The 12,923-nt window shown below is 39.5% G+C and overlaps 1 protein-coding gene across 1 annotated transcript in view; it reads right to left on the reverse strand.

Moving 5' to 3' along the window:
* Positions 1-12,923, reverse strand: part of MIS18BP1 (MIS18 binding protein 1) — a 55,439-nt gene that overhangs the window by 30,348 nt on the left and 12,168 nt on the right. Inside the window, exons 5-7 of the mRNA XM_007986602.3 lie at positions 6,629-6,702; positions 4,800-4,930; positions 1,099-1,186 (exon numbers count right to left, since the gene is read on the reverse strand). Coding sequence (XP_007984793.3) covers positions 1,099-1,186; positions 4,800-4,930; positions 6,629-6,702 — 293 coding nt within the window. The remainder of the gene's footprint in view (positions 1-1,098; positions 1,187-4,799; positions 4,931-6,628; positions 6,703-12,923) is intronic.

Here is a 12,923-nt window from a genome sequence, read left to right on the forward strand (position 1 = left end):
ATGTATATACTATCTATGGTTGCTCTTCTGCTACAATGGCAGAGCTGAATAGCTGCAATAGAGGCAATATGCCCGCAAGAATATTATCTTTACAGAATATGCCCTTTACAGAAAAAAAATGCCAGCCCCTGTTATCAATTATTATATTTGTGCTATGATTAAGTTTAAAGTCTGTATCCCTTATGAGTTCCACAAGGGCAAGAATAAATCAAATTCTTGTTTCACCAGCATCAACTAGAGTGTCTGTAAAGTAGCAGACACTCCATAACTACTGAGAAAATGAATGAAAAAAAGAAGGAAGAACTGCACATTAGTATTTAATAACTGCATGCCTTTTGAAGGGTAAATGATTAAGAATTACTCTTTGACATATGTCAAAAGTTTTATTTTCCTTTGAGATTTACTAAATTCGACAGAAGTTCTAGTAAAATGTTATTGCTTCTGAAATGTTTCACAGACCAAAGCAAACTTCAAAGCTAGCATTTTGGCCGGGTGCAGTGGCTCAGGCCTGTAATCCCAGCACTTTGGGAGGCCAAGGCAGGTGGATCACGAGGTCAGGAGATCGAGACCATCCTGGTTAACATGGTGAAACCTTGTCTCTACTGAAAATACAAAAAAAATTAGCCGGGCGTGGTGGCGGGTGCCTGTAGTCCCAGCTACTCGGGAGGCTGAGGCAGGAGAATGGCATGAACCCAGGAGGCGGAGCTTGCAGTGAGCCGAGATCACGCTACTGCACTCCAGCCTGGGTGACAGAGACTCCATCTCAGATTAAAAAAAAAAAAAAAAAAAAGGCATTTCAAACAAACAAATATCTAAAACAGGTGAATTTAATTAAATGTTAACTGTACTTCAGGCCAGGCACAGTGGCTCATGCCTATAATCCCAACACTTTGGGAGGCTGAGGCAGGTGGATCACTTGCAGCCAGGAGTTCGAGACCAGCCTGGCCAACATGGCGAAACCTTATCTCTATTAAAAATACAAAAATTAGCTGGACATGGTGGCACACACATAATTAAATGTAAATTATGCACACACATAATACAATGTAAAGGTATCTCAATAAAGTTGACTTCTAAAAACATAAAACAACATTTTACCTTAACTGTTCCAGAAAATTATCAACGTGCTCTTTCCAATTTTCTGGAAATCCAAACATAAATTTCCTTATGAGATAATTTGGATACCCTATTTAAGGATAAACAACAACAAAAGTATTTAAAGGCCTAGAATTTTAAAGAGATATAATTAATTCATTAAATAATTCAAGAAATATACACTTATTGCTTAATATGCATCAGGTACTATTATGGATATTCAGAATTCAGCAGTAAACAAAGCAGACAAAAACTCCTATCCTCATGGAACTTGCCTTCTAATGTGGGAAAAAAAGCTAACCAATAAGTACAATATCTTGTTTGTTAGATGGTTATGCAGGGATGGGTGGATAGGTGTATTGATATGTTCATGGGGGAGTAGAGGGGCGAACAGCAATTTTAAAAAGGATAATCAGGGAAGTTTTCAATGAAATAGCATTATTTGAACAAACTGATTGAGCTGTGTGGTAATATGGGGTTAGAATACTGGAAACAAAACATAAAGTGCAAGGCAAGAGTATACCTGGCCTGTTTGAAACAATTGAAGTGGCATGAGGAGGGGTTAGAACTTGGGAGGCCACTCACATGTGCAACAAGAGGCAGTAAGAAGCATAAGAGATTATAATATAAGGCCTTAGAGTCATTTTATAGAACTGGCCATTTACTTTGGACAAGATGAGAAGCTATGGAAAAATTCCAAGCAGAGGGGCTACAGGATCTAATTTATTTAACAGGACTGCTAAAGCAAACTGCTATTTTGAGAAGAGCCTGTGGAAGAGCGAGGGGAGAAAGAATGAGACCAGTTAGGAGGCCACTATAATGATCCAGACAAATTATGAGGAAAGTCTGGACTATAGTGATGCTGCAGAGGTCTCAGTTTGGGATATATTTTGGAGATATATTAATAGGATGTACTGACCCACACACTGATGTGGGTATGAGAGAAATGGAGGATTTAAGGATGCCTCCAAGAATTCTGGCTACTGACACATGGAAAGATGGGGAATACTATAGGTTTAGCAAATTTAAGGGAAAAGATCAGGTTTTAGATATATTAAGTTTGAAATGCCTACAGACATCCTAGTGGAGATGTCAAATAAACAGGCGGAAAATGAATTGGGTACTAACGGGAGAGGTCCTGCTTTGAGATATAAAATTCGCATTCATCATCATATAAATTATATTTAAAGACTAAAAGGAATCAGCACACCACAGAGTGTATTAAGAGCCCCAAGCTACCCCATTATTAGAAAAAATGGGGGGCCGGGCGCGGTGGCTCAAGCCTGTAATCCCAGCACTTTGGGAGGCCGAAACGGGTGGATCACGAGGTCAGGAGATCGAGACCATCCTGGCTAACACGGTGAAACCCCGTCTCTACTAAAAAATACAAAAAACTAGCCGGGCGAGGTGGCGGGCGCCTGTAGTCCCAGCTACTCGGGAGGCTAAGGCAGGAGAAAGGCGTGAACCCGGAGGCGGAGCTTGCAGTAAGCTGAGATCCGGCCACTGCACTCCAGCCTGGGCCACGGAGCAAGACTCTGTCTCAAAAAAAAAAAAAAAAAAAAAAAAAAATGGAGAAATACACAAAGAAACTAAGAAGGAACAGGCAGTGAGGCAGCACAGAAATTGGAATATGGTATTAGAGAAGCTAAGTATTTCAAAAAGGTAAGTATGATTAACTCTGTTAAGTGTATACTGAACGTAGCAATGTGGAGGCCACTGGTGACTTTGATACGGGTTGTTTTGGTGAAGAACCGGGGAGGTTAAAGAGAGTTCAAGAAAAAAAAAATGGAAGAAAATTCAAGAGAAATTAGATTTACAGAAGTAAATATAAACAAACTATATGAGTTGTTTTGCTATAAATGAGAGCAATACTGGCTAAAAGGAGAAATGTGGTTAAAACAGAAATTTAAAAAAAAAAAAAAAGGAGAAGGGAGTGTTACTGGAATAACGTCCTTGAGTAAAAGAGAAAATGAGAGCTAGTGTACAAATGGAGAGGCTGACAGACAGTAATGTGCTAGTTCATCCATAATAAAAGCAGGTGCTGATCCAAGCAGGTGAGTAGACGTGGTAAAGAAATATCCTTCTGATTGTTCCTCTTGCTCAGGTGCTCTGCCTTCTCCCCTACTTTGCCCACCTGAGAGAGGGTAATAAGGAGGTGGTATTGGAGATTTCTCAAAATATGAAGGAGTCATCAGGAAGGACAGGAGAGTGAATGAATTAGGGAAATATGGTAGGATACCAAGCAGCACCAAGAAACCACTAAGGGACTGTAACTTGTTGCTAGTAAACATAAATTTAGACTACTTGGATGTGTTTTTCTCCAGTTATATTCAGCTGTGTGCAAGGTATAGGTAGAAAATCAGGTTACACCAGGACTGGGGTTGTGCCAGGTAGGTTCAACAAAGACAGGAATCAGGGAGTTAAATTGTATTCTTATAACACAATTCCTTGTAAATAAGGAGTATTTCATTTGATATTTTAAAACTCACACAAATTAGGCTGGGCACAGAGGCTCACGCCAGTAATCCCAGCACTTTGAGAGGCTGAGGTGGGCGGATCACCTGAGGTCACAAATTCAAGACCGGCCTGGCCAACGTGGTGACACTGTCTCAAAAATCAGCTGGGCGTTGTGGCACACGCCTGTGGTCCCAGCTACTCAGGAGGCTGAGGCACAAGTAATCGCTTGAACTCAGGAGGTGGAGGTTGCAGTGAGCTGAGATCATGCTACTACACTCCAGCCTGGGCAATGGAGCAAGTCTCCAAAAAAAAAAAAAAAAAAATTCCCAAACCTCTTAACACTTCTGTGTCCATTCCCTGGGGGCGTATGTGGATCCTGTGCATGAAAAGGACTGGCCACAGGAAACCAAGGGTGTTGTTGCAGGCTTATTTATCCACAGCTACCTGCAGTTGCTATTGCATCATTTTTTTGTGCCATGTTGGAAGTGGTCATGCACAGAACCAGCCCGGTGAAACCCCATCTCTACTAAAAATACAAAAATTAGTTGGGCATGGTGGCAGGACCTGTAGTCCCAGCTAGCTACTCAGGAGGCTGAGGCAGAACAATCACACTTGAATCCCGGAGGTGGAGGTTGCAGTGAGCCGAGATCGTGCCACTGCACTCCAGCCTGGGAGACAGAGCAAGACTCCATCTCCCCCCCCCCAAAAAAAATCACATAACTTATTAGAAATTGTCAAGAAGAGTTATAAAAATCAGAAAAAAAGGCCGGGCGCGGTGGCTCAAGCCTGTAATCCCAGCACTTAGGGAGGCCGAGACGGGCGGATCACGAGGTCAGGAGATCGAGACCATCCTGGCTAACACGGTGAAACCCCGTCTCTACTAAAAATACAAAAAACAAGCCGGGCGAGGTGGCGGGCGCCTGTAGTCCCAGCTACTCGGGAGGCTGAGGCAGGAGAATGGCGTGAACCCGGGAGGCGGAGCTTGCAGTGAGCTGAGATCCGGCCACTGCACTCCAGCCCGGGCTACAGAGCAAGACTCCGTCTCAAAAAAAAAAAAAAAAAAAAAAAAAAAATCAGAAAAAAATACCAATTTTATACAAGTTTTACATATTAGTTAATTTTTAGTTTTGATTTATTCATAATTATAAAATACCTAATTAAAAAGTTAAAAAATGTGTATTACTGTGAGAAACATGATTAACTGCTTTACTTCTTAAAATAACTTATCAATAATGACAGTCATTTACCTGCTTCTTTCATGGAAATTTGGTCTATCATGCCTTTTAATATATAAATGTTGCCTGATATAGTCCTAAGTTTGTTGTGCTCAATCCGCTCTATAATCACATTACTGTGCCAATATATGTTAGTGATATCTCTAGGAAAAAAAATAGTTTTGGTAAGGTCAAATATTCATATAGAAATTTCTAACAGAAAATAATTTTACACTCTAGCTATAGCAACACTAACAATGTTGTTAGTCTAATTACAAAATACTTGAGGGCCAAACATTAAAGCAGAACTCAACTGCTTGGCTATTTTAATCCCAATATTGTACCAAAAAAACTATACTGTGGCCAAACCATGTCCCTTCTATAAAATATTATTAGTAAGGGAGCAGAGGCCTTGTTTCAGTATCTGATGCTGGCAATAAATACTTGCAGCTTCAGCTTAACTGATGCTAAGCTTCCAAAGGATGATCTCCCTGTCCCTCTCCTTCAGGGTCTATACTGTGTTAGCTTTTATGCAGAAAAGTAGATTGGATCCAGCTATTCCGGTGTTTTTTCACCCTCGCTATACAGCCAAATGTTTTTACCTTTCATTTTGGAAGGTACCAAAAGAGGTTTAAGTGGGGAAAAAAGAAATTACCGTATCAAATCACGGACCCATAAATCTATTCTTCATATTTCTTTAAAGAATAAATATGAAATAGAAAAAAATATGAAGATGTATTAGATAAAGGATGAACATTGTCCCATTCATCAGGTAACTGATAATAATAAACATACTAATGATAAGCATGACGAATAAGGAAATCAAGTTACTTTTCTTTGGTCAACTAGGATTAAACTCATATATTATACCTTAATACAGTATTACTTCTCTTCAATTATTTTTTGCTTTAATTACTTATTTAAGAAACATTTAAATAACATTCTAAAAGCACTGTTCTCTAGCCTTTCATTTAATCCTCAGCACAACTAACAAGGTAAGTAATACAATTATCCACATTGTACAGATGAAGAAACAGACTGATGGGATAAATAACTTGCCCAGGTAATACAGATAGTAGGCAGCAGCAACGGAATTCCAACAAAGGCAATCTACACTGCATCTTTAATAGTAAGGAAATGTGCACAAAGCAGACAGATAAAGAATGGACAATACAGATTTTACACATTCAACTTATAAACTTACATAAGTATCTTAAACAGTTATAATTTTTTTGTTTGTTTGTTTTTGAGCAGAGTCTCGCTCTGTCACCCAGGCTGGAGAACAGTTATAACATTTCATTACAAATATTTGTAGCACTAAGAAATTGGCCTTGAAGAATAGGAAATGGTGCTAATAGAGTAGCAGAATTAGGTAAAGCCCACTTACCTGGTGATGCTCTCACTTTAGGGAGAACCAGAAAGTGCCAATGATTACTTAATATGTAGCTGTATGGCAAAGTTTTAAGTAATTTTGATTCCTTTTCTGGATCAGTAATTTATATCTGGTTGTCCCAATTTAGATGTAAGAATCTGGACTGAAATGCATGTAGTAAATATTAACTGATCATATATAATTAAGCAGATAATACCAGTCCACTTATTAGCACCTCAGAAAAAAAAAAGCACTATACAAATTAACACTGTCACTATTTTAAAAATAACTTGAGTAAACATGCAAAAACAAAAAAGCTGGTAGCAATCAACACGCCTAGGACCTGCACAGTAATTTTACTTTTTTGCCTTCAGTTCATAACCTTGTTAGGTCATTGTTTTGTGGAGGATGCTATTTCTCATGCATCACCTCTTAAGTGCTTACACATAACTAAAGTTTTACTAAAAGAATACTGAAATAGTATACTTACATCAATTTTCCTTCTACACATACAGCAGTATTATTATTGATGCTTTTAATCATCCATTCCTGTAGCTGAACTACCTAATAAGGTATAAAACAAAGAACATATTTCCTGTATTACTTGCAGCATGAGCATTACAAAATTAACTTACACTAAAAGAAAAAACTTGTCTAACTAATCCAAATATTCCTTAGTGCCATTGATGTAAGATTCACATTCTATTCTAAATAGCAATAGGTAAAATTCTTGTATACAATGAAACAGAAAAGAATGAATTCAGGTTGTACTGCATTTGTTCTACAATCAAGAAGCAATTATACTTCAAATATTCTATTATCAAATCTCAACTGGTGGGGAAAAAAAATCATGTAAAATCCCAAGGTACAGATTAAAACACCAAGTCCTGCAAAAAGCCCAATAACTTGGAGTGAAAAGCAGTCAGTTATGTTTTGTCCTTAAAAAATTAGAGGTTTTTTTTTTTTAAAGTTTAGACCTGTATTCCAATTTTGTACAAACTAAAAAGGTGACTGCTGGTAATCTAGATTTAACAGCATTTTATTCCAAAGTAAACATCTGAATAGCTCAGAGAACTCCTTATTATCTTACTACAAGTAAAATATCATTCTAATGGAACACATTTTATGACAATCTATGCAAAAAAATTATTGTATATACATTTCATAAAATTTAAAATTGAACTACTTTTGATGAGAAAAAAGTCAAAATTTATGGAATAATTTGAGTAGCAATTTATTATATATAAAGTTATACATTTACAAATAAAAACAAATTCTCTAGCTGTAGTTTTATACTGAATCAGGAAAAAACATTAAAATGGGACAGTCTTTGTTATGGCACATGTCAATTATGTCCATTTAAAAAATTATAAATGATGGCTGGGGACAGTTGCTTAAACCTGTAGTCTCGGAACTTTGACAGGCCAAGTCGGGAGGAACGTTTGAGCCTAGCAATTCAAGACCAACCTGGGCAACATAGTAAGATTCCACAAAAAATTTAAAAAATTAGCTGGGTGTGGTGATACACATCTATAGTCCCAGCTACTGGACAGGCAGAGGTGGGAAGATCACTTGAGCCTCGGCTGCAGTGAGCCTCAACAGACGACAGAACAAGACCCTCAAGAAGCAAATACATCAAAATAAAAAACTGTAAGTAGGATGGTTTATAAGCCGTGGGTCTCAGTAGTAATGGCGAGGGGATCCACCATCTTGTCTTACCCTCACCCAAGACACAGATATGGCTTCTGCTTTTAAGCCCCTTTTAAATGTTTCTTTCTGAAAAAAGTAAAAAATTATAGGTAGGACTTGGGGAAGCAGCAGTAAATACTACTCTCTTTTTACCTTCTCCCACATTTGGAACTACCTGAGATATATCAACGCACCAGTCAGATGGAGATAATAATCCTGTACCATACTATTATACAGCTTATATCCTGCTTATATATCAAAATGTTCATTCATTATTCATTCAACAATACACAATGTTTTAGATAGTGGAGATTCAGTGAGAAACTAAACAGCTGCCTCTCTTAGGTTCAACATTCTTGTGTGTGTGTTGGGGTGGGGGTGGAGGCAAGCAGGATAATGGCATCTAAACAAATATGAAAATGTCAGGTGGTGATAATTACTATGAAAAATAAATATAAGGTATTAGATAAATGAGGTGCTTTTTAAGACAAAACAGAGAACGTCTAGGAAGAGGGAACTGAATAAAGTGAGGAATGAGTCACATGGATATCAGCAAGAAGATTCTTCTAAGCACAGAGAGTTAGCGCAAAGACCCAGGTAGGCAGCATGGAAGGCATAATATGAAAGGAGTAAGTGAGAGGGAATAAGTGGTGAGGTTGGAGATCTCCAGGATTAACTAAGTACAGCTCCATAAACCGTGGTAAAGGCTTAGTGTTTTCTATTGAGATGACAAGTTACTGGAGGATTCTGAACAGAATGAGACTTGATATTTTAAGGGACTGCTGGGTAGAGATGAGACTATATCAAGATTTTAGCTTCTGTCGGGAAAAAGGAGAAAAAGGAGCAAAGCAATACTGGAAGCAGGGAGACCACTAGGCTATGACAGTCATCCCTGGACTAGGAGGTAGTGGTTGAACAGCGAGAAGAGACCACATTCAGGAGAGTAGAGTCAATGGGATTTCCTCATGGTTTGGATGTGGAGCATCAGAGAAAAACAACAGTCCAAGATGAATCTAAAATTTTGCCTAAATACTGGGGCCAAAAGTATTACAATTGGTACTAATACAGGACAATGGAGAAGGTACGGTAAAGAAATCAAGAATGAGAATCTCACGTTTTCTCACATTTCAAATTTCAGATGCCTATCTGATATCAATAGAAAAGTCATACAGACAACTGCACATGAGTGTAGAGTTGAGAAGAACATTCTGTGCTGGAAACATATTGGAGAGCTATCAGCATAGAGATGGAATTTAAAACTATGACACTGGAAATACAGCCTAGAGAGTGTGTGTAGGTAGAGAAACATTTCTAGGGCTGATTTGCAGTAATTCCAACATTTTTAGGACTGATTCTGGGGAAAGGAAGAGGAAATAGCAAAGAGGACTGAGAAGGGATGGCCAGCAATGTAGTAGAAAATCTGGAAAGATCCTGGAATACAAAATATAAAGCATCACACTTCTTTAGAAAGACATTTAGGGGCCAGGCGTGGTGGCTCATGCCTGTCATCCCAACACTTTGGGAGGCCAAGGCGGGTGGATTACCTGAGGTCAGGAGTTTGAGACCAGCCTGGCCAACACGGTAAAACCCCCTCTCTACCCAAAATACAAAAAGTAGCTGGGCTTGGTGGTGGGCACCTGTCATCCCAGCTACTTGGGAGGCTGAGGCAGGAGAATCACTTGAACTCGGGAGGTGGAGGCTGCAGTCAGCTGAGATTGCACCACTGCACTCCAGTCTGGGCAACAGAGCAAGACTCTGTCTCAAAAAAAAAAAAAAAAAAAAAAAAAGACATTTTGGGAGCCAAGGCGGGCAGATCGCGAGGTCAGGAGATCGAGATCATCCTGACCAACATGGTGAAACTCCGTCTCTACTAAAAATACAAGAAATTAGCTGGGTGTGGTGGCGCATGCCTGTAGTCCCAGCTACTCGGGAGGCTGAGGCAGGAGAATCACTTGAACCCTGGAGACAGAGGTTGCAGTGAGCCAACATCACACCACCGCACTCCAGCCTGGCAACACAGCAAGACTCCATCTCAAAAAAAAAAAAAAAAAAGACATAATAAGACGCCTGTAATCATTAACACTTTGGGAAACTGAGGCAGGCGGATCACGTGAGGAGTTTGAGACCAGCCTGGCCAACGTGGTAAAAACCCGTCTCTACTAAAAAGAGAAATTAGCAGGATGTGGTGTGGCGAGTACCTCTAATCCCAGCTACTCCAGAGGCTGAGGCAGAATCGCTTGAACCCAGGAGGCAGAAGTTATAGTGAGCCAAGATCGCACCACTGCACTCCAGCCTGGGTGACAAGAGCAAGACTCTGTCTCAAAAAAAAAGAAAACAAAAAAAAAAGAAATAAGAATCTGTCACTGGATTTGGTGTTATGGAGATGACTGCTGAACTTGGAAAGGGCAATATTCATAAAATAGTGGATATTTTATGAATAGTCTAAGGTGAAACCTGTTCAAGGGGGAATGGAGAACTTAAAACTACACACCTCTTTCAAAATGTCTTGCTATATAAAGGGAAACAAAAAATAGTGTAGCAGCTAGAGTTGGACAGGGGATAAAGGAAAGATGGGTCTTTGCATGTTTTTAAAAAATGCAGGCCATGTTTCAACATGTTTATATGTTAATGAGAATAATCCAGGAAAAAAAAATTGAGAGGGCAATTGAAAGGGCAATGTCCTTACCACCTAAGGTAAAAGGAAATGAATGGGCTCTGAAAAGGAGCATAAATTGTTCATCCATTTTAATAGGAGGGAAAAAGCAGAGTATGTGAAAACAGCAGCAGGTAGATTTTCTGATGGGATTATTATGAAGTTCTCAATGAAATGGGAATGAGAAGATCTGGAGGTTTTAGGAGGGAAAAGGTGAGTTACTCTTCCAGGAAAGTCAGAGAGTAGATTGACAAGTGAAATGTACCAGGACTAATGGGGCAATACTGACAGCCCATTTAAGGTTTGTTGTCAAATTTAAAATGAGATAAGCCAATATGGTTGTGTGTTTTGCTCTAGCCACTTTCAGCTGTCAGGCACAGGACTGTACAGTTAAATTTAACCAGGGCTGGCATTTAGCCAGAGGAGGACAAACAGGGAAAAAAGAGAGTTGAGACTTAAAACCTCTAATAGTCATAGTGATGGACTAGCGAAATGAGGACATGAGAGTTGATGGATGAACGCTGTCTTAGAGGGGTCAGAGTATTGACGGTGAAGGGTAGGGGAACGGTACTAGAGGGGAATGATCTCAACTACAGGAGTTGGCAGTGAGAGACTGGCATGTTTGAAAAATTCAGTGCATGTTTATTTGGTAATGAGAAGCAATGGAGATGTATACGGTAGAGGGTAAAGGTAGGAGAAAGGTCACTGACTATCAAAAAAAGGTAGTTGGATGGATCACCTAAACGAGTGTAGATGTAACCGGAGATTATGACAGAAGTAGTAGAAGGAAAACTAACAGGTGTCAAATACTTAGAAATGCAAGGTCATGACTAGGAGGTTGTGTTACAGATGAATACAACTGGTAAAGTCTTACGGCATGTGCTTCAAAGAAGCTTTAGAGAGAAGGAAGAAAAAACTGCCTGAAGTAGCAATGAGGAGCAAGAGAGCTACACCTTATGTCATCTCTAGGTCCAATGGAATGTGGGATATGAGAGAAAAAGGAGCTACCACTTGAGTGGGTTGTTTGTAGAAGCCACATTTTAGTTAGAGCAGGGTAAGGAATCTTCATAGAAGATTGGCAGTAAAACATTTTGCTGATGACAGAACTGGAGTTCAAAAGGACACAATGTAAGGTATAGAGAGTTAGGTATGAGTGAGAAATTGAGACAGAATTAGTGGAAGTACAGAATTACATAGAGATAAGAGTTTTGGAAAGCTTGGACTTCTTGTGGTAACTGAGATAAATAGCACTATAGAGATGATTAAATTAGTACTGTGGGGCCTCTTAGAACAGTTTGTCTTCAAACTTTGTTGCTTAACCCATCTCACATATTTTTAACTCAACATCTAAAACTTCTCACTAAAAGTTTTAAATATTTTCAGACCAGGCATGGTGACTCACACCTGCAATTCTAGCACTTTGGGAGGCTGAGGCGGGCAGATTGCCTGAGCTCAGGAGTTCAGACCAGCCTGGGCAACACGGTGAAACCCCGTCTGTACTAAAATACACACACAAAAAAACCATTTAGCCGGGCATGGAAGCATGCACCTGTAGTCCCAGCTACTCAGGAGGCTGAGGCAGGAGATTTGCATGAACCTGGAAGGCAGAGGTTGCAGTGAGCTGAGATTGCGCCACTGCACTCCAGCCTGGGAGACAGAGTGAGACTCCAAAATAAATAAAATAAATAAATAAGTAAATAGATAAAGTTTACATATTTTCAAATAATGGGATTTCTAGTGAATATATTGAGATATAAAACCATAACTGGTATGTCACTCTTTAAAATTTAGATGGCTACAAGGGAGGCTTAAGTGGGAGGATTGCTTGAACCCAAGAGGCCAGTCTGGGCAACAGAGTAAGGCCTCATCTAAAAAATTATTAATTAAAATTTAGATGGAATTTATACACCATCTCAATTTGATAACCACCACCATACATTTAAGAATTAATGGCTAGACGCCGTGGCTCATGCTTCTAATCCTGGCACTTTGGGAGGCCAAGGCGGGAGGACCACTTGAGGTCAGGAGTTAGAGACCAGTCTGGCCAGCATGGTGAAACCCCGCCTCTACTAAAACACAAAAATTAGCTGGGCATGGTGGCAGGTGCCTGTAATCCCAGTTACTCAGGAGGGTGAAGTAGGAGAATCGCTTGAACGCAGGAAGTGGAGGTTGCAGTCAGCCAAGATCGTGCCATTGTGCTCCAGCCTGGGTGACAGAAGAAGACTCCTGCTCAAAAATAAATAATTAATGGGCAAACCTTTAACAATTGGAAATTTTACACTGCATCTTCCTCCTTAAGCTTGTATTTCCATTCCACTTCCTTCACAGAATTTGTCCTAAGGTAACAGTTCGATGCTCTGAAGTCTTTTATTGATTACTCTATTTAATTTAGGAAAAATTCTCAAATCTTCAGATGCTACAGTTCCTTTCTATCTTAGTTGAT

This window comes from Chlorocebus sabaeus, chromosome 24, assembly GCF_047675955.1.
Source record: "Chlorocebus sabaeus isolate Y175 chromosome 24, mChlSab1.0.hap1, whole genome shotgun sequence".
Taxonomy (NCBI): Eukaryota; Metazoa; Chordata; class Mammalia; order Primates; family Cercopithecidae; genus Chlorocebus; species Chlorocebus sabaeus.